Below are 24,186 nucleotides of genomic sequence, written 5' to 3' on the forward strand. Positions count from 1 at the left end.
CTCCAGGCCAGAATACTGGAGTGGGTAGCCTTTCCCTTCTTCAGAGGGTGGATCTTTCTGACCCAGGGATCAAACCGTGGTCTCCTGCATTGCAGGTGGATTCTTCACCAGCTGAGCCACAACAAATAATCAATTTTGAGGGCATCTTTAGTTGAAAACTCTAAACTCCTTGAATTGTTGGCAAAATATGGTATACAGTATTTGGTGGTAAACAACAATGTATAAGTGAAAAGAAAAAAAATGAAATGTGACGTAAAAAGTAACCCATAGGAAAAGTGTAACAAACAGCATATTCTCTATCCTGTAAATGAGTCTTTAGATTTTACTCCTATGAAAAAGCGCAATACTATAACAATAATTTATGTTGGCAAAGCAAATATCAAAGTGTGTAGAGAAATAATAATTTTAAAACTTTGGAAATGAGAAATGGATCAAGCCTACATCATCATTTTCTCAACATTTAATATTACTTTTATAACTCATGGAACATCCCCTCTGAAATATAGTTATCTATAATTTGTAGTGATATCTCACACATATGTGTCCCTTCTAAATCATAAACTCATTTATAAAAAGAAAGATCTTATTTTATCCAACTATGCATATATAGTAAGTAGCAAGTGACTGCCATACTATACATACTCAATGTATTTCTGTTGTTGAATTTATTTCTCTAAAATCTATGGTATCACAAATCTATGAGTTCTCAATTCTGACTGAACAAACAAACAAACAAAAAATCAACAGGACTGTCGCTAAAAATCACCAGTCATATCAGAATAGTCTCTGAAGATATGCCCAGGCATCACTGTTATTATATTTTAAAGCTTCCCAAGTGACTGTGATGTGAATTCAATGCTGAGAACTACTGACTAAAGTCATTCTTCCCTCTCAACAAGACTACATACACACAAACCTCAAAGTTCCTAACTCACCAACATGGAGTGATTTAGTTATTATAAAGTGATGTGTATATTTCCTTTCAAATTGTTCAATTATTTAAATTCCTTCTACTTATTTGTAAAGTAGTATATTATTGCATCATAATTACATCATAACTATTGAAGTGTCCACATCCCTTATTACTATAGCCCTTTTTAGCTCTCAGACAGTACTTCATTCCCATAATATGGTATTTGTGTAAGACTGAAAGTGTTACCTTATAATGAACATGTAAAAAAATGAGTAATGAATGAGGTTACGCGGTGATTCTATTCCTTTACACTGATACACATTTGTTCCTGCATTTTAAAGTGTATTTCTTAAATGCATATTACCGTGTAACTGACTCTACAAGTTTCAAAAGAATTATTAGGGAGGACCTCCCTGGTGGTCCCATGGTTAATACTCCATGCTTTCAATATAGGTTAAGGGGGTTTGATCTCTGGTCAGGGAACAAAGATCCCACAGGCCACCTTGCACAGCCAAAATTAAAAAATAAAAATTAAGTAAAATACTGAAAGGGGAGATATCAAAAGCTTTGTGACAAGCAAAGTACACAACATATAAAGTACACTGAGAGTTAAGAAATAGGATATAGCTGGGCAAGGAAAGGACACTTTAATGACTGTCCCAAAACAAAGTAAATGAATACATGAAAATGTATACAAAAGGATAATAATAATAATTCATTGTCATCTCAACAAAGTCGATTTCTTGGCAATGACAGAAAAAAGTATACTCAAAAATCTTAGCTACAAATCATTCCAAAGTCTTCTGCCATTTGAGAAAACATACACTCACTCACTTGCTCCACTACTGAAGAAAATGAGCAGCCATAAGAAAAGGTGCAAATTAAACGTAGGCATCAAATTTTTATCCTCGTGGGGGAAACATACTAAACTGGGTTTGAATGCGTGTTGAGAGCTGTCAAGTATAGACAGGTTTGTCACAATTTTTTAACTCTTCTCCATGGACGCATAACATTTCCTCAAGATGAAGGACTTTTTCAGAGATTTGGATATCAAGTTAAGGATCCTTTGAAACGAAACACTTTGAAGACAAATAGGTTCCAGAAGGATGACAATGAAATCCCCATGTTCTCTTCACAATCACTTTATGGCTGTGTTAGATAACACAGTAGAAATATCGGACCCTGCACATAATTTTTCCCCTACCAGTGTTTTAGCCTCTGTATCAATTCAGTGCACATTTTCCATTGCCTTCTGTTTTGTATATAATTAAGTTAACCAAGTTAATGTCCTTAGAGACTTAATTCATTTCAAATTATTTGAAAATAAGGGAAATATTTCAAGGTAAAAATGGGAGGTTAAACTGAGATCTTGTCTTTTGGAACGCTAGAATCAGTTTTTACTTCCTAGATCTTTAATGCCTATTTATCATAAGTTGCCAATAAAAGAAATAGGTATGTTCCTCAAAACAACTTTATAACAAATGTTCATTATAACTGGTAGGCTGATAAATTCTGTTCAATAAGAAAAGTTGTTAAGTACAAGGACTGAAGTAAAAAAAAAATACTATGCAGAGAGAAAAACAGATGAGTAATGTTTTCATTGTATGCAAAATAATTAATGGAAAAATAAGTAAGTACTCAAAGTATAGATTGTTAAAAAAATTTTCATTGCTTATTTTTATGAACAGTTTACAGAAAGCATTGTAGGAAAACCTGAAAGTAAGAAATGAATAATCAATGATTAGTACAAAGAGATTATTGATATGAAGGTCAATAATAGAAAAATCATTAGGCAACATGGAAATATATCTAGTTGATCACTAAAAGAAGAGTTGGTGTATTGTACAAAGATAATGAGGTTACGGAGGATCTCAGTAGATTGCTGAATTGTGTAGTAAAATTAATACAACTTTTAATAATAAATAATCTTATGAATATATATATATACATACTTATGTTTGTATTCATAATGAAAAATAATCTAGTTTGGTTTACAATATACATTTTTAAACAGCATTTTCTATATCTATGAACATATACAACATACAAGCAAATTTCTATTCAGCTAAACTTGAGAGGATTCTCCTTCTTTACTACCTGCTACCAGAAATGATCAGAAGAAATAAAGGAAATGCCAACTTTATTAAATAAGAAAATGTTTCATATTTTAAGATTTACATAGGTAGGAAAAGAGTAAAAGATAGAATAGGGTTTTAGAATGTAGTTTTGAAGAATAAGAACTTTTAAAACTTAAAACCAATAAAACAAAATCCTACTGGTCTATAGTCAATGAAACAACAAGGAATGTCTTTCTCTAATATCAATGATTTATGATAAAAAAGATAATTTACATTTAACAGAACACTTAAGAGTGAAGTCTTGGCTGATATACTATTTTATTATAAACTATGTAATGCTTTTCAGGCCACTCGATGATCATCTTTGAATGTTATGTTTTTCTAGAGCTAAGAATAGGTGTATCAGCAGAGTGATCCTGCAAACTTGATAACTTGAGATAGTTGGCCAGAAAAAAGGGAAAAAGTAAGATAAATTAAAATATGAATTAAGAGAAACTATACCTTTAGAATTAAGAGCTCTAGACTATATGGGACTATCATAAAAGTGCTGGGTATTATTAAACTATGATGCAGGTTTAGCTTGTCAAATACGTTCACAGATAAACCAAAGATAAAATAGACATTCAATGTTTCTCAAGATGTACTTTGTGGCTACCTTCTATACTTATATAGAAGCAAGAAACCATTGTGAAAATTTCCTTATTTTCAACAACAAATAGGGAAGCAACCATTCAGGATTGAGCTGTTGATGCTTCGTTGTCTGCTTGGCTTATTCACTCCCATAGAGCACACACTATCTCAGTTCACACCTTGGCAAAATAATAAATTACCCCATTTATTTATATACATATATAACTTAATTATATACAAATTATACCACTAAATACCCCATAGCCATTATCTATGCTACCATTTAAAAACAGAAGGAAGTTCTAGTATTAAACCTGAAATGTTAAATCCCTGTTTGTGCTTTATTACCATGAAGCAGAGTTATGTACAGTTACAGTAGAATATTTTATATTTATTTATGAATAACAATGCAATTATAGGTGGATAAGCCATTAGAATTTTAGTGTTGCACAGAAACTGATGTATTGTCTATCCTTTTTACCCAGAGCAAGAATCTTTGACACAATTAGCTGATCTTTGCTTGAAGACCTACAATATTCTGGACTTCTGGGGTACCTAACTCTATTTTTAGACTACATTAACATTTTAAAAAGTAAAGCACAGATGTCCGTATATGAAGGAAGAGCTGTACTGACCAATACAGAATCTACATCACATGCAGCTATTATAAGCACCTGAAATGTGGCTGGTGTGACCTGATAAACATTCTAAGTATTAAACATATGCCTGATTTGAAAGGCTAAGGAAAGAAGGAATGTAAAATACCTCATTTTAAATACTTTTATATTGATTACATGTATGCTGAAAGTATATTTAGGTTACATGAAATATACTATTAAAATTAATCTCATCTACTCTTTTCCACTTTTTAAAATATAGTTTTAGAAAATTTAAAGTCATATGTGGCTCACATCATATTTTGATTGGACAGCACTACTCTAGATTATCAACTGGGAAAAGTAATTTGTAAGCTATTGCTGTTACAACAGCAATTTTTGCTTATACTAGTAACAATTTTGTATTATGTGTAGAAATATAATTTGAAAGGATATATATTAAATGATAATTTTTTGCTACTCCTGGGTAGTAAAAATATGAGGTAATAGGAAATTTTATTCAAACCTCTAATACTTATTTTTAAATTGTGCTTAATTTTCAGGGACTATTTTTTCATTAAAAATCATCATGGGCATCTATGCTCAACTGATTTTCAACAAGAGTACCAAGATCTGTTGATGGGGAAAGAATAGTCTCTTTAGCAAATGGTGCTAGAAAAATGGATAATCATTTGCAAAAGGATAAATTTGGATCCCTATACATACTGGATATAAAAAATAACTCAAAATGAATCAAAGATCTAAACTGAGGCCCTAAAATAACAGAACTATTAGAAGAGAATAAAGCGGGAAATCTCCATGAGTGTGAACTTGGCCATAGGTTCAAAAACATAATATCAAAAGCATAGGTAACAATAACAAAAGTTGATAAACTGAACATCATTAAATTAGAAACTTTTGTGCATCAAAGGACACTATCAAGAGAATGGAAATAAATAACCTACAGAATCCAAGAACATCTTTGCAAATCATATACTTGATAAGGATTTAATGTCCAGAATAACACTTTCAACTCAACAACAGAAAACTCAATTAAAAATGAGAAAGGATTTGAATACGCATATGAAAAGATGTCAACAACACTAGTTATCAAGAAAACATAAATAAAAATCACAATGAGATACTACTTCATATTCATCAGGAAGGGCTATAATTTAAAAAACAACAAATAAACAAACCAAAAATAAAGAGGGAGAGAGAGAGAAAATAATAAGTGTTGGAGAGGACATGGAGAAAATTGGAACCCTGGTTTATTCCTCATAGAAATATAAAATGATACAGACTTTGTGGAAAACTTGCAGTTCCTCAAAAAACTAAACCCAGAATTACCAAATGACTCAACAATTCTACTCAATTATACATCTGATACCTAAAGGTATAAGCCTAAAAGAAGTGACAACAGAGACTCAGATAACTTGTAGGTCTATGTTAATAGCAGCACTATTCACAATATTCAAAGAATAAACTCTGTAAGTAATTAATAAATATCTATACTAAGTGCTGGACACTGCAAGGTGTGGATGGCATGGTGAGGAGCGAAACAAAAAACATCACTGGCAACATAAAAATAAAATGCTTTTTTTATGGTGTAAATGTATAGCATAATTAAAATTAATAACATTCATAATGCAACCTTGAAAGACTCTAAGGGTTTGTCATCCTTAAGTTTAGCCTTTCTTTTTGCATAGTCTAAAAAATTCTACAATTCAAAGAGATCTCAATTAATGTGAAATAAATATACTGATGAAACTATACAAAACTTATTTTCTCCATTGGCTGAATGAAATGCTTTCAGTAATGAAGAATGGTTGGCATGATGCTTACTCTAAAGGAAACTCCAATGTAATAGATAAAGAATATCATGCCTTTTTCACCTATAAGAACATCTAATTAAAACATGTAAACAGGGACCTATATTTCCTGTCTAGATATATGTATTTCAAATGTAAAAGGGAAGGATGGATTGATTAAAATCATATAACAATAAACCTGAAAAGTTTCATGAAAGAAAAGAGTTTGAAACAGCTGGGAAGATATGAAGTAATAGCAATAATTCTGAATTTTATATTTTGATAGTGGTAGTGGTTACATCAATATAAGGAATAAAATAGCACTGATAGGAATGAAATAGCACACACACAAATGAATGCATGGAAAGGATAGTGAAAGCTGAAAAATGTCTGTAATCTAGTTAAAAGTATTATACCAATATTGATTTCCTTCTATTGACACTGTATTATATTTATATAAGATGGTGCTATTGGAGAAGGCTGGGGAAAGGGTACACTGGATTCTGTGTACTATTTTTGCAACTTCCTATGAGTCTATAATTATTTAAACAACACAACAAAACCACAGAAAAAAATGATCATGAAGAAATGTACAAGCGAAGAAAAAGAGGACAAATAAAATTAACTACTATAAAGTATTTTATATAACTTATTATAAAATAAAGTATGTTGAAGTACAGAGGATTGAACGGAAAAAATCCACCAAAGAGCAAGAGAATATACAAAATGGAAGGACAATGAAATATATACCGCTGTTTTCACTATTTTTCAAATTGTTGTAATGCCCCTGAAGAATTTATATAATGTAAATCTAGAAAAATAAAAATTAGAAGAAAACAAACAAACCCAACAGGTAAGACAGGAAAGGGGTGGACACTATAGCCAAGTGTGGAAAGGAGTTTTAGTTCAGGGAAGTTGTCTATCAGTATCCAGGGAAATCTGTGTACCTCAGAATATACTACATTCCTTCTCCTGTGTCACAGACACTGTAGCACTCTTAAAAGACTATTCTGCAGGAGGCCAAGGCTTACCAATTTCTTTTTGTCCCAATTTTGGCAAAAATTGATGAGAATTCATACGTAAGAAAATAACTGTTGTTTCTCTTATATTAGTACCATTTTCACACAGATGAGCCCAGCACTGAAGTTTAGCCATCATTTTCCTTCTGTGTTTATAATTCAGGTTGGATATGAACTAATCATTATCAAGGATTGAAGTGCTGTATCATGTACAAGTATCATACACTATTAAGGTAGCTTAAAAATACTTTATAACAGAAAAGTGATCAATTCAAAATACACCTGCCAATTTCTCTAGAGTTGAAATAAAAGAAATCAACAATAAAAGACCCCACGCTACTGCTGTTGCGGTTCAGTCCCTAAATCCTGCCTGATTCTTTGTGACCCCATGGACTGCAGCACACCAGGCTTCCCTGTCCTTAACTATCTGCTGGAGTTTGCTCAAAATCATGTCCATTAAGACCTCATGGAAGTGATCAAAAGTAATTTGAATTCCATGCTCTTTAAATCTTTGATTAAATTTTCATAGAAAATGGTGTAAATAATTGGGTAAGACAATTATTGCTGTGATTTTTCAGTAGCATTCTCCCCAAGACACATTAAAAACACATTTTCTGATTACAAATACTTAGTAATACTTTAGTAGTAATACTTACTAAAAGCTTTTTTCTTTAGAATGTATACATTTCATTGTGTAATTTTCTCCCTGCTGCTGCTGCTGCTGCTGCTAAATCACTTCAGTCGTGTCTGACTCTGTGCGACCCCATAGACGGCAGCCCACGAGGCTCCCCCGTCCCTGGGATTCTCCAGGCAAGAACACTAGAGTGGGCTGCCATTTTCTATTTTCTAATAACTGAAAGTGATTATTATGACCCATATTGAGAATGCTCTATATATGTTACATTTTCAATTTCCTGCTTAACTTTTATTTATACTTAGGGTATATTAAAAGTTTCTGGCAATAAAGATGATACAACCATATTAATTCCAAAAATCTTTAAATGCCTGATTTGCTCCTTTAACTATGAGATGACATTATACCACAGATAAAAGCTGGGGTTAGGTTAGGCATGGTCCAGAGAAAAAGGTAGGGATTTCTTAGATATTCAGCAATAAAACAGTGGCTTTATTCCTTTAAAAAACACAGGCAGAAATGGTAACAGGAAACAACATGGACTACTGAAACTATTTACAAGTGAGATGTTTCTTGTCAATCTCAACTCTAGGCTATTAACATACTATAATCTTTTATATGAGAAACTACTCTTTTGAGATGTACTACATGGAAATGGGTAACTACCTGTATTACAAATAAATCCAAATAATCACATGTCTCCTACTTAATTTCTGATAGACTCCAAAATGAGGCTAGTCACTGGTCTGAGCACATACAGGTTCATTTCATTTCTCTCCAGACCTTTTTTTAGACTGAATCTCCTTGCCTGCTTAGGTTGTGTAGAAAGTCTATTAACTTCAAGAGGTGCATCTTTAGTCCATCTTATTAAAAGTCATTCATGAAAATCTTATTTTTATAGTTCACAGGATCAATTTTCTGTACCAGTGATATAGTTATCACTTGATGATATTCAATTTAAAATATCAAGCCATTACATTTTATTCTTCCTTCATTTCAAATTCAGCTAGACTAACAGGCAAGGTTCATGGAGAACACTAGATTTTAAGAAATAGAAAAATATATCAACAGATGTTTAATAAAGATTACAAAGCTAAAATAGAAAAAGTTGTAACTAAACAATTCAATGTGACATAATTTCACCATGATAATTAGTAAGATTTCATATTTTCAAAGATGCTTGAAAAAATGTAATTCATGTATATTTTTCTTAAATTTATCATCTTATTTTAAACACCAAAAAATCTTTAAATATTGAGTACTTATGAAGAAATATTCTTTTGTAGGCCTCTATATTCATCTTATCTATGTCTCTGCACCTCAGTCTTAGGTTTATTATACTTAGAAGAAGGAAAGTATGTCTTTTCCTCTGTACCATCTGATTAAACTGTATCAAATTGGAGAAAAAATAAAAAAAAACTAAAAGTTCAAAGGCTAAATCATTTAAAAACAGGAAGATAGTTCTTTAGTTGTGGTTCCTTTTGTAAGTGCTATGTTTAGAAGTCCTGGGTTATGGCCTTGATCACATCAGTGAAGTCACTAGAATTCTTTTTTCTTTAAGTATATGATGTATTTAAAAAAGAATAAAGGCAAACAAGACCACAAAATATTTCATGTTAGTAACTTCATACACAGATCTTAAAGAGACTTGCAAGGCTGACTTCTACTTTATGTTACTTATATATTTTGGGGTTTCTAATGAGAATAAAAATGATTTATTAAGCATACATTTGCTTAATCAGTGTTTCTAGTCAGAAAGTACTTAAATACCGAGAGACATTTTTTTTTACATAAAAGTCTCTCAATTTATAAAACATTTTTTATTGACAGATAAGGCACAGAAAAATGCAAGTGACATCTGCTAAGCTTTACTTATGAAAACTTAAAGAAATCCTATGGGATAACATCACTCAATTTTTCCTGGAGTACCTCTGATGGAGACTTCCTAAAAAAAAATCTGGAAATAATTAGAAACTATTATAGTACCTTAAAAAGTTTACTTGAAAACTAAATCTGCTCTTCATCAAAGAACATAATACATTCAGAATAATGTAATGGAAAAATAAGGTACATATACAGAATAATGAAAAGCATCTCAACCACATCTGATTGTGAAACTTAAATAAGTTGACAGAGGACAATAGTAGACCTGTGAGATACTGAAGAACTCTGGAGGAAACACTATATTCATTATTAAGCACTGACTTTTCAAGATACTTTGTTTTATTTTACTCCAGTTCATTTTACTCTTAATTTTTTGAAAAGATACTGCTAAGTACATTTTAAAAACAAATAGAAAGAAAAGAATAGGTAAATCTTGAAATTTAGTTTTATGTCATGAGATTTATAGGAAGAAGAAAACTCCATATACAGTAAAAAAAATGTTTTTGAGTATCTGTGGAACAACTAATGCAATATAATGATAATGCTAATAGCATCTTAGAACTTAAAATATGTTTTTCAAGAGACCTAAAATTCCACTGGCATGTATGTCCCTTAGAGTTTAAAAGACTGTCCATATGAACTGAATTATCCTTGACAAGTACCTTCAGACACTTGTAATATGATCGCATGTAAATTTAGACCATATTTTGCACACAAACCACTGGCAATAGTAAGTTTATTCAAGAGCTCAAGATAAAAAGGAAAGAAAAGCTGATAGACTTAATAATATGTGGTAGTTAACATGAAATTTCCGAAATCAAAAGCATCAAAATAAAGGCATCTAATGAAAGAAAAACAAATGCTGTGAGAAATGCTGCTTTTTCCTTTCCTTTTTCCATTCTTCACTACCTGTTTTCTCCAAACAAAATGTTATCTTTCCATGTTTTATCCAAATTGAGAGAAAGAAAACACATTCTAAACAAATAAATAAACCAGAAAATTCCTTTTGCATTGAAAACTTATTTTAGCCAATAATTAAACCACAGTGTGGATAATATCTTTGTTGTGTTTCCCATTGTGGGAAAAACTTATTCATCCAGTCTATCAAGATAGTTACTCATTCAGATTTCCAGCTATTTTATTAGTACTAATAACTGCTGATCATAATAACATGGAGTTATATCAACATTTGCAAAGGGCTAACTGTAAAACAGAAGAAAAACAACTCAAAACTCTGCTGTTTTAATGATTCCTCAGGATTGCCTCTGCCTTGGCACCAAAAAAAAAAAAAACAAAAAACCTACAGAACCATGCTAATTCTATAGGGATCAGCTCCATTGTCAAAGAAATGCATTAAGGTCTGAAGGAGAGAACTCAGCATTGGAGAGAGCTGCTTGCTAAGCAATCTCCACAGTACCCGCAACTATATTTATCTTTCTTTATCAGAAGTCTGCTACTGCTATGTTGTCTGGCTAATGGATGAAAACGGGATATAAATCATTATGAATTTGAGTAGTGGAGAAAATGGCAGATTATTTTAAGAAATTCTGAAATGTCCATTTTTTGTATCCTCAAAGCCAAGGTTTTATATATCTGTCCAACAATGAATGATCTGCAAAAGATGTTTTTATAAGCTAATTTTAAAGTAGAACAGTGAATTCTTCCCCACCTGAATTGCATCAAAGGAAGATTACTGATTTGTTTATCAGTTATTTCTTTAAAAATATTTTGTGGAAAGTAAAGCTTTTCAGTGTAATAGAAAATGAAACAACTGCAGCTTGTTTTTTTAAAAAAATAAAGACATTTTTAAACCATTTAAACATGGTATTTTAAATCAATTAACCACTTAAATATTTAAAATGCACTGAATTATTTTAGACGTTCAACCTAAAGATCAAGTTGAGAGACATGTTTATAATACAGCTTTGCTGAAACACTGAAAGAAAATGCACTGCATAGAGAGCTTAAATTTCTCACTCTTCCTTTCAATCAATAACTGAGGCAAAGTTTCATCTCTAGGGCCCTTAATGGCAGGAATTCCTGGAGCCAGCAAATGAGTAATGTTAAACCTATGATTAGATGATGAGGCCATCAAAGACACTAGACCCTAACGCTACATTCTTCATTTCTCTGAACTGCAGTGAAACCAGGAGCTAAGGAAGAAGGAATTTTACATTATTTTCCCCCATGAAACCATTTCTTTCAACTGGGCATCATCAAGAACCTATGAGGTCCAGACAGATTTCACAGAATGTCTCTCGAACTCAGGACTCTGGCTTTGGGTAACAATTCTCAAATGTCCTGCAGATGAACTCCTGCCAGGGATGCTGTTTCCTTTAACATGTTCCTTAATTACATATCTGGATGAAAAGTAGAAAATGGATCTAATGATTTCCCTATGAATATATTCTTGAAGAAAGTAAACCTGAAGACTGAAAAATAGGTAAGTTTTGGTTGTTTTACTTTTGTTGATGTTTTAAAGGATTGGTTGAAGCCCTATTGCTGTTTATTTGGAAGTTAGTTGTGGTTTTAGTCAGACCTCAGGTCAGTAACTAGAAACAGTATATATAAATTTTCCTTTCTACTGTGGAAATTAGGATGTAAAAACTACTTATTACAAACATACTTAAGTTCTTTTTTCATTCTCATATTACAAAATATTTAATACTTGTGTGAAAATCAGGACCACCAGGAGACTTGGCAGAGCTGGCGAGAAGAAAGACCATTAGGTCCCTATTTTGGTTATCAGAAAAATGTTACATACTATTTTCTTCTAATTGCTTAAAACAATAGCCAGAAATTATAATTCTATTTTTAATTCTGATTATTAAAGATAAATAGTATAAGTAGATTTTTAGATTTTATACTGAAATATATAAATTACATTAAAAAAGGGAAAGCAGCAATGTATCATATCAAAAACCCCTCGCTGATCAGCAGTGTTTTATACTCTGGCTACTGCATTAAAAAAACAACCTGCAGTTTGCATTATCTCTAATAGTGAAAAAGAAACCATACAATTAACAATGAACATTAAAATTATAAATACTACTCTATCATTTAAAAAAGATGGATGTAAAGAAGGGTATCAAAATAGCTATAACAAATTATATATATATATTTGCAGAAAATAAAAAATAAGGAACAATAGAAGGCTAGGTAAGATGGAAAATAATAAGATAGCTAAAAGGATGGGAGAAGGAGGGAGATTCAATCAATATTTGCATGGTAAGATCATTTACATAAATACGTATCTCTATTTTCTTCATCTATGAGATAATAAATATTTTAAAATACATAAACATATACATATATATTTACATCCATTCTCCTGTTTAATGACATAAAGCAATCCTCATGTAGTTTAATGTAATCATGTGATTAAGATTTCATACCTGAGAACAAAGCAGCATAACAAGCTCAACTACAGATGTGCTGGACTTCATACAAACGAGGCCTACAAAAAAGAAAGGTTAAAATAAGATGAAATAACAGTGGTAGAAATCATCATTCTAAGTTAATTCATTATGTAGTTTTAACTTATAAAACATTATTAGAAAATAGAATTCCTAAAATAAAATAGAGATAGTAACAGATTCTTATAGCATTAATTTCAAAATATACAGATATTTCAAGAAGATATGAAAAATACATAAAAATTGACCTCAGATTTGAGTTATTTATTTGGTCAAGGCATTTCTTCTATTTAAACAAGGCATGGGTAGCTTTCAAAACTGCTAAGCCAGTTAGAGCTCCTTTTATTACAATGACATTTACAATGTGATTGTCTCCAGAAACACAGAACAATGATCACTGAAGATCTATCTAAATTTTCTTCCAAAAGACAATAAGATAATTTTTACTTTGTTATAGGTAACTACCCATAGGTTGTCAATGGTTAAATGAATTTTAAAATATTATAAAATGAATTTCTCGTACAATTACCACATTACACAATACTTATAAAATAAAATATTCCATGTTCTGCTTCCAAAGTCTCTGAATAGAAGTCTGAAGTAAAAAGAATTCAATGTAATAATGGCTACTACTCATTGATCACATGCTATGTGCTGGGTACTGTGTTAAGTGCCTTATGTACAAATAACTCATTTAGTTCTCATTATATTTTATGACATACTATTATTTTATATATATATATATGAATTTATTTATTTTAATTGGAGGTTAATTACTTTACAATATTGTATTGGTTTTGCCATACATCAACATGAATCCGCCACACCTGTTTCCTGGGGATATACACGTGTTCCCCATCCTGAACCCCCCTCCCTCTTCCCTCCCCGTACCATCCCTCTGGGTCGTCCCAGTGCACCAGCCCCAAGCATCCAGTATCATGCATCGAACCTGGACTGGAGATTCATTTCATATATGATATTATACATGTTTCAATGCCATTCTCCCAAATCATCCCACTCCCTCCCTCTCCCACAGAGTCCAAAAGACTGTTCTATACATTTGTGTCTCTTTTGCTGTCTCACATACAGGGTTATCGTTACCATCTTTCTAAATTCCATATATATGCGTTATTATACTGTATTGGTGTTTTTCTTTCTGACTTACTTCACTCTGTATAATAGGCTCCAGTTTAAGACATACTATTATTATTACCATTCTACAGGTAAGAAAATACTCTTCTTAAAAAGTCTAAATGTTGATTATATATATTATTCATTGACTTTTTTTCCATTAAAAGGATGACTGCTGTATAAGAAGAGAAGGCAGGTCATGATTGGGTAGTATTTTTAACATATAGAGAAAAAAGTAACCAAGGATTAATAACAATCTCTGGAGGAGAGTATGTTAATCATGATGTTTGCTAATTTCAAATATATTTTTTAGAGTTTTTAACTAAAAACTAAATTGCTAAAATTTCTAAAATTAACTAAATTAATAGACTCATTTTTCTTTTTATATGAAGACAAATATAATCAGTAAAAGCACTGCATAATAAGAAATGACATGCTACCAGGGCAGCCCAATCTTACATTAGCTGTTGCTAAATAGCTAGCTAAAGTGGACCAGTTATTTTTTTCTTCTTAAGGTGATTTCAGTAAAGAGTCTCAAATGTCTTCCAGACACTAGCATGTATATTTATTGTAGGGAGTGGATAAATACCCTTTTGTGCCCATTCTGCTAACAACTCTACCCTTAATGTGCAGACCTACAGAACAAGTTGTAAAAAGGCACTAGTATTCCATTTTATCAGATCTTTGGGCAGACAGCTAACTAATGAAATAAGAGGCAGATGTGAAAAGCTCATTTAAGAGACAATTGTTGTAATTGATCAGCGATTCTAATACTCAGGAGCTAGAGTCAGAAAGATTAATGGGACGTTTATCACCTGTTGGCTACTCAACTATTCGAAATTCAGACAAAATAAGTAGAAGGCCAAAGAGCTATGCATAGTAGAAAAATCAAAATTAAAATTTGTACTCCATATCATTAGATTTTAGATTGTAAGGCTATATAATGAAGTATTAGATTATAAGGCTATATAATGATTGATTATACAAAGAATTATTCACCATATATTCTGTGTACTAGAGTTTTGAAATACATACAGTTTTTACAAATCAGAAAAAAATATGCAATTATATTCATTTCTCACAGACTAATTTTAAATGAACTTCTAAAGAACTGCACGTAACAAGAAGATTCATATTTTTTCCCAAGTATATACTATCATAAGAAAATAAGAAAAATAGAGACAAATGCTCCATCAATGCTTTTGTTCAAGAAAGTGATAACAAAATGACAGGATAGTGAAACTGCAATTTGAAAAAAAAAGTATTCTGGGAACTTTGAAAATGGCCATTGTGATTTCAGGTCACTATATCTTTGCACCTTTACTAATGAGATGTAATTAGAATGAACAGAATGATAATGGACCCTCCTCAAATAAAAAAAAAAAAAAAGAAGAAACAAAAACTAAAACCTAATTTTGCCATGAGAACACAAGCAGACAATTTTGGAAGACTTATCGCCTTTCAAAAACTTTATAATCATTTTGGTTGGCACTATTTCTAAGTGTCAACAAAAGTATTACTAAGACAAATGGATTTTTTATTAGAGATACACACTGAAGATATCTAGAGATATTGAGACACTTAATAGAGCTACTGAAAATACAAACACTGTCTGACGACATTATCCTTGCACATTCTCTAAATAAAAAAGCACTTATTTTTGAAATTTTAAGGTGAAAGCAATAAATGTGATTTTGTACAACTTAAGCCATAAGCTTAAGAAAGCCAAATTTATCTAGCAATGCTACAAATAACTCAGGCTATATATGCATAAAGGAAGTATTTTACAAGCATATGTCTCAAATGAGATGTGATTTTTTTTTCCTTTTCGTATCTGGCAAGAAATTAATAATCAAATCAACTCTTTTGAAAACTCCTGGTATGAGTAAAGGACAGTGTTAGCACTCAGGAGTATAAGTAATAAGACAGTATCTACATCTTCCTAAGGGCTCCATCTTTCAATTCAAATCTTAAGATTATCTAACACTTACAAAGAACTTTATCATTTACAGGTTGAATTTATACATGCTGTTTTATTGGATTCTCTTAACAACTATTTGAACTAGTTATTATTATCTCATGTGATAGGTTAAAAAATGAAGGGATTCAGTGACTAGCCCAAGGTGTTTTATTCAGTAAGTGGTGGCACTGGGACCTGAATTCAAGTCATCTAACTCAAAAGCCCATTTCTCATCTGCTGCAGAGCTGCTTAAACAATTTGACACTAACAAGATGATAACATGTGACAATGAGAAAGATCATAATGGTTAATTCCATCTTGGGTGATTTTGACAGTTTTCTTGGAGAAGATAACATATATGTTGGTCAGATGTGGGATCAAAAAGCTTAACAAAAAGTACAAAGGGGGCAGAGGACCAATAAATCCTGAGAAGACCTATACAGTAGCTTGGGCGACTGGCTGATCAAAATATAGGCAGTGTGAGAAAGTGGGACTGGAGGGTTAAGATAAAATTCAAAGATTATCTATCTCCAACTGAAAGAAATAAAATAACACGTTTTTGAAAGTTAAGAAGAATATAGAGAATGGGATACAATGGGAAATGATACTTAGGATCAGTTATTCCTATTCCATGATGACTTTTCTCACCTTGTCAATTAAGAAGTAGGCCCCAAGAGAGTTAAACATATGTGCTCCTCGAACAAATACAACAAAAAGCCACCTTTACCCAAAGATATATGCTCACCAAAATAAATATTCTGACTAGAAATAATGATGGAATACTGTATATGAACTATGGATAGAGGTTTGTGACTTTGTACAGGAGACAGGGATCAAGACCATCATCATGGAAAAGAAATTCAAAACAGCAAAATGGCCGTCTGGGGAGCCCTTACAAATAGCTGTGAAAAGAAGAGAAGAGAAAAGCAAAGGAGAAAAGGAAATATATAAGCATCTGAATGCAGAATTCCAAAGAATAGCAAGGAGAGATAAGAAAGCCTCAGCAATCAATGCAAAGAAATAAAGGAAAACAACAGAATGGGAAAGACTAGAGATCTCTTCAAGAAAATTAGAGATACCAAGGGAACATTTCATGCAAAGATGGGCTTGATAAAGGACAGAAATGGTATGGAACTAACAGAGGCAGAAGATATTAAGAGGTGGTAAGAATACACAGAAGAATTATACAAAAAAGATCTTCATGACCAAGATAATCACGATGGTGTGATCACTCACCTAGAGCCAGACGTCCTAGAATGTGAAGTCAAGTGGGCCATAGAAAGCATCACTGTGAACAAAGCTAGTGGAGGTATTGGAATTCCAGTTGAGCTATTTCAAATCCTGAAAGATGATGCTGTGAAAGTGTTGCACTCAATATGCCAGCAAATTTGGAAAACTCAGCAGTGGCCACAGGACTGGAAAAGGTCAGTTTTCATTCCAATCCCAAAGAAAGGCAATGCCAAAGAATGCTCAAACTACTGCACAATTGCACCATGGCAACCCACTCCAGTATTCTTGTCTGGAGAATCCCAGGGATGGGGGAGCCTAGTGGGCTGCTGTCTATGGGGTCGCACAGAGTCGGAAATGACTGAAGCGACTTAGCAGCAGCACGTACTAGTAAAGTAATGCTCAGAATTCTCCAAGCCAGGCTTCAGCAATACGTGAACCGTGAACTTTCAGATGTTGAAGCTAGTTTTAGAAAAGGCAGAGGAACCAGAGATCAAATTGCCAACATCTGCTGGATCATGGAAAAAGTAACAGAGTTCCAGAAAAACATCTACTTTTGTTTTATTGACCATGCCAAAGCCTTTGACTGTGTGGATCACAATACACTGTGGAAAATTCTGAAAGAGATGGGAATACCAGACCACCTGACCTCCCTCTTGAGAAACCTGTATGCAGGTCAGGAAGCAACAGTTAGAACTGGATATGGAACAACAGACTGGTTCCAAATAGGAAAAGGAGTATGTCAAGGCTGTATATTATCACCCTGCTTATTTAACTTATATGCACAGTACATCATGAGAAAAGCTGGGCTGGATGAAGCACAAGCAGAAATCAAGATTGCCGGGAGAAATATCAATAACCTCAGATATGCAGACGACACCACCTTTATGGCAGAAAGTGAAGAGGAACTAAAAAGCCTCTTGATGAACATGAAAGAGGAGAATGAAAAAGTTGGCTTAAAGCTCAACATTCAGAAAACGAAGATCATGGCATCTGGTCCAATACTTCATGGGAAATGGATGGGGAAACAGTGGAAATGGTGTCAGACTTCATTTTTTTGGGCTCCAAAATCACTGCAGATGGTGATTGCAGCTGTGAAATTAGAAGATGCTTACTCCTTGGAAGGAAAGTTACGACCAACATAGATAGCATATTGAAAAGCAGACGTTACTTTGCCCACAAAGGTCCATCTAGTCAAGGCTATGGTTTTTCCAGTGGTCATGTATGGATTTGAGAGTTGGACTATGAAGAAAGCTGAGCGCCAAAGAAGTGACGGTTTTGAACTGTGTTGTTGGAGAAGACTCTTGAGAGTCCCTTGGACTGCAAGGAGTTCCAACTAGTCCATTTTAAAGGAAATCAGTCCCAGGTGTTCTTTGGAAGGACTGATGCTAAAGCTGAAATTCCAATACTCTGGCCACCTCATGCGAAGAGTTGACTCATTGGAAAAGACTCTGGGAGGGATTGGGGACAGGAGGAGAAGGGAATGACCGAGGATGAGATAGCTGGATGGCATCACCGAATCGATGGACATGAGTTTGGGTGAACTCTGGGAGTTGGTGATGGATAGGGAGGCCTGGCGTGCTGTGATTCATGAGGTCACAAAGGCTCAGACACGACTGAGTGACTGAACTGAACTGAACTGTAGATCATAGTAGCTTACCAGTATAAAGTGAATTCAAGGAGTGTAGATAATCAACATGTGAGAGAAAGAAACTTAAATATGTAGGAGGTACTCTAATGGTGAGGTAACTGTATAGTTCAAGCTTTTGACTACATTACGAACTATGTTGTTGAAAGATAACGTTGGCTAGCTGACTGGCCAAGATACATGTATTTGAGAAGATGAATTAGGTGGACAAATTTGAGGTGGTCCAGACCCATGCAGCAAAAATTTGCTGGGTCCAGATAAGTAAAGGACCGTTCAAGTCACTGGCAGTTTTCTGGGTTTCCATTTACTAGGGGTGAGAAATCAGCTTCAATTTTTAGAACTACAAAAGGAAAAAACAAAAACAAAAACAACCTATCAACAGAAAGAACTAAACCCCCACCAAATCCCACTAAACTGTAAAATGAATGTTAAAAGTTTGCCTTTTGGGATACAACCATCTTTCTTTAATACAAGAAATACTGACACTTTAGTTCAATGTGTGAGTCTGACTTCATGTATATGCAGAATTACAAGATCAAGTTTACATGCTTTAAGATAGCGTGGAAAAATTCCATGTCTAACAGGATGCCCCCTTATGGCAGGTGGTGAAGAGTACAAGGTGTTGCGGTGACAAACAAGGAATCATACTTGCAGGTGGGACTCATCTTCTAAGGAACATTGTTTTCTTTCAACAAGGGCCCTCTCCCAAGAGAGAAGAGCATACACGTCTATGCCTGGGGCAGTGCTCTGAGTACATTCTTTAATTAAACTTTAATTAAAAGAATAAATCTTTTTTAAGATTTTAAAAGATTTTTTTAAATTTTAAGAAAAACCACCATTTATTGAATAAATAAATAGTTGATGTATACTTATATAAATGTTGGAGAAAAAAGATTTTAAGGAAAAGTGAGAGTATTCTTTTAAGAACAAGAACCTAATGTATTGAAAAAGCATTTATTGAGCATTGTGTCTTATGTGCCAGATACCAGGCCAGGTGCTAAGTTTAAAAATAAGTGAGGAAAGAGGGATAGTTTATATAAACAAATAATCATGACTTAGACTCTTAGGAGATACACAGGGACAACAGAGTGTTAGACACACAGAAAGGGTAGTGAGCAGCTCTGCCAAGAAAAATTCATAGGGACTGTGACCTCTGAGTTGCATGATGCTAATCCTATAAGCAAAAAAAGGGGGAAAGTCATCCAATTTAGTTTTTAAATAACTCTCTAATGATTTTAACTTTTAGAAGTGCCCAAATTGTGGCTTCCCAGGTCACTCAGTGGTAAAGGATTCACCTGCCAATGCAGAAGGTTTGATTCTTGAGTTGGGAAGATTCCCTGGAGAAGAAAATGGCAACCCACTCCAGTATTCTTGACTGAAAAACTGCATGGACAGAGGAGCCTAGTGGGTTACAGTCCATGGGGTCGCAGAAACTCTGACATGATTTAGTCACTGAGCACCAGCACAAAACTTAATAAGGTCAAAAATTTATCAATTATCAAATGAGAAATTAGTGTACCTTTATAACTTAAAACTAAAAAATCAAAATTAAACAAAAAATTAATATTAAGCATCTTTTGAAATACCAATAATGGTCTGAATTTGTATTATTATTGCTACAATTAATATTAATATATGTCTATGTAGTATTATATACTATTTTAATTGGACACTTCAAGATTTGCCTATATGTTTCAGGGAATTTAAAACTGTACAACCAGAAACAATGCATAATATTACCTTCAAGAAACAAAAATAACATTAAGTTCATTTCCCTTTTTAAAATGTAATTAAACAATTACAGCTTATTTTTATATTTAGACTATAAATTTTAATTGAAAATTAAAATTTTCAAAATACTACACAGACAATGGAAGTTCATCCATTCAGTGATTTACTTTAGTTTACATAAATATTAAGCTAACACAAATTTATGGCAGTCTTACTTGCTTTAAAAGAGGAACATAACTGAATTCTGGAGTTATTAGGGCTAGCACACATTTTCTGTAAAGGCTCAGATAAAATATATTAGGCCTAGGATATGGGGTCAGGTGACAATAATAAATTTCTGCTACAACTACTCAACCCTGCCATTGTAGTGCAAAAGCAGCCACGGACAATACATAATCAAATGAGCTCAGCTGTCTTCCAATAAAACTATTTCCTCATTCCAAGGTTTGTTCATGTGAGAGAGAGAGAGACAGAGACAGAGAACACATACATATGCACACAAACTTATAAATACATCTTCAAATTTTTAAAACTACAGGGGAAAATATTTTAGATGTTTATCTATGACATTTTATAATTTCAAAATCCAAAAAAGCTCTGGAAAATTTCTTGCATGATTGTCATAACCTTAATCATCAGCCAATTAATATGATACTAGTTACAAACTTTATTCTACTTAGTGTGATTAGTAGTGTGACTTTCTCTACATGTTGCTGTAGATATATTAATGTGCTTAAGTAACAAGTTAACCCAGGGTCCCCTGAAGATCCTATGAAATACATGTACAAGCACCTATTGCTCTTCTTTTAATTCTAAAATATCTGAATTACAGAATACATCAGGCTCTAAGCTATTAAAATATAAGAGATGTGACTTTTTAAAGTCAGAAATCAGTGGTACTCTCACATGAAATATTTTGAATGATTCATAAAGAAATTAATATTAATTTTAATTGCCATCTCAAAGTAATTTGATATTGCATTTTTTCCCATGAAAATTCTGTATGTTCAGAACTAAAAATCTATTTCCATATGAGAATAGTTGGCTAAGTGCTTTTAAATCATAAATTTAGAATGTTTAGATTGCTCAGAGACAAGATTAACTGTAACTGTAGCTACATAATCCCCTGTCATTTTGACTGACTTATTGAAATAAACTTGAAATTGTTTTTCATTTGTTTATTTTTGGTTTTGGTCATTGTATTTATACAGCCTAGGAATTTATTGACTGTGAATATGTTTTTTTTAAATATAGTTTTGCTCCTGCTAAGAATTTTTGCATAGTGATAAAGTTGAAGTTCCTAATATTCTTTCATAGATAACTCTTCCATGGAATGACAGATTACAATTAAAAGAAAAAATGAACCTACATAGATATTTCCTCCTGCTTTGACTGTGAATGAGCTAAGCTGAAGAGAATATTCTTATGGTACTATTATTAACACCTATAAAATATGAAACACTGATGTAAATTTACTCTTTTTTACTTATGCTTTAGAAACCATGTTTGTGCTAGCCTATCAAAAATGTTGCATCAAGGGAAATACCTTGGAAAATTCTTGGTATTCAATGTCACTTTTTTTCGTCTCCACCTGACTTTCACTTCTCTTTGTACATCCCACAGAAATACTATTTTACATTTACACATGACAAACAATAGATTCTAATTTCCAAATCACTTGGGATTAATTAAGTTTTGAGTTGGCTGTCTCTCGAGATATTCTCATTTAAACTATTTATTTTAGGAACTATAAGTAAGCCACAGAGATGACGCTATCTTTGACCTCAAGAAATGAAATCTCAGTTACAAAAATAAGGCACATAAATATATGTATATATATGTGTCCATAGAGAATATTATACAGAAAAAATTATACAGTACTGTGACTCCAAATAACTTAAAACAACTATTGTTTTAAATAGAGGTCTTCATTAAATACTGTTACCTACAGTATTAGACTCAAGTTTTCACTACAGAAGTAATTGACCTGAGTGTCTTGCCCTTTTCTTTAACTTCCTGATTTAATCACAACAGCAATGAATAAAAGTGAAATAAGGGAAATAAGAGACATTTTCACTATCATAAATCATCTGGATCCTGCAATTCTCTTTGGGTTAAATTTAATTATAGAACCAATTGTTATTCCTGTATCACTCCTCTGCAACAACTTTCTTCTTTTCTCCCTGTGCTCCTTCAAATTCCAAAAGCCTCAATTAAATTTTAAAACTACTAAACTATGTCTGGTTCAAATTTTGACATTACCTTAGAGACTCAGATCCTGAATAATTATTAAGAATAATACATATTTATTTAACCATGTAATTCAAGAAATATTAATAATCAAAAGAGAAAAAAGCAAGACATTTATACAATTAAATCATATGAACAGTTGAATAAAAATGGCTATACCAATGACTAGTTATGAAAAATGAAACAGTAATTTATATTCTACAAACTATGGGCTCCTCCTTTTAAACACAGTATGTATAAGTGAATAATGTGTATACTAACACAGTTTCAAACTATCCAAATTCTGACTTTCATTTATTTATATTCTTAAATAAATATATTTAATAATTTTAAGTTCTCAAGTTTAAATAAATTTAGGTTTAAAATTGCTTTTTAATAAAATACACCTTTAAGTTCTTTATTTTTGTATTCAGAAAAACACTGGTTCATTTTCTTTTAAATATTTATGTAATACACAACAGAAATACCATGAGTTCCTTTTCTTAATAACGGATTCACAAAGTCAAAGATAAAAACTAAGAACCATAATTAGTAAAAGAAAATTATTTGATAAATATTATAGTTAAGGCATAAACAAGGAAAGAGAGGCTATAGTTTAAGGCAGGCTCAAGTAGAGGTCAGTCAGATGAACCTTGCATATTTTCAAGAGTACATTAACTCTATCCAATTATTATAGGCTTAAACTGTCGAAGCACTCTTGAGAAAAAACAAGCTAGACCTTCAGAAAACTCATTTGTGCTCAAAGCAAAAAATTCTCAAATTTGATCCAAGCAGAATCTTCTTTACTAAATCCTCCATTTCAAACAAAATATCAAATAGAGATGAGTAATCAGTCCAGTTTTATTCATTCTTAAGAATAAAGTTTTTATAATACGGAAGAACCTGAAAATTCCTTCTATTTTAAAATTGAATTTTTTAAAAAATACTGACAAAAGTCACAGAAATTATTCTAAGTATATATTCTGCCTAAGTAATAATTTAGTGAGATTATATGCCAAAAATTATATAATCAAAAAAGAATAGATCACTAAACTAACCAGATTATTTTACCTATACCAGAAAACTCTATATTCAACTCATGTGTGCATGCTAAGTCACTTCAGTCATGTCCAACACTTTGCAACCCTATGGACTGCAGCCCTCCAGGCTCCTCGGACAGTGGAGATTCTCCAGGCAAGAATACCAGAGTGGGTTGTCCTGCCCTCCTCCAGGGGATCTTCCAGGTTGAGGGATTGAACCGGAGTCTCCTATGTCTCCT

The 24,186-nt window shown here is 32.5% G+C and overlaps 1 protein-coding gene across 4 annotated transcripts in view; it reads right to left on the reverse strand.

Annotated features, from left to right (window-relative positions):
* NBEA (neurobeachin) overlaps positions 1–24,186 on the reverse strand; it is a 664,301-nt gene that overhangs the window by 353,426 nt on the left and 286,689 nt on the right. For all 4 annotated transcript variants that reach the window (XM_068984682.1, XM_068984685.1, XM_068984684.1 and 1 more), the window contains one exon: positions 12,961–13,022. In XM_068984682.1, the coding sequence (XP_068840783.1) occupies positions 12,961–13,022 (62 nt within the window). The remainder of the gene's footprint in view (positions 1–12,960; positions 13,023–24,186) is intronic.

The sequence above is a fragment of the Capricornis sumatraensis genome, chromosome 12 (genome assembly GCF_032405125.1).
Source record: "Capricornis sumatraensis isolate serow.1 chromosome 12, serow.2, whole genome shotgun sequence".
NCBI lineage: Eukaryota > Metazoa > Chordata > Mammalia > Artiodactyla > Bovidae > Capricornis > Capricornis sumatraensis.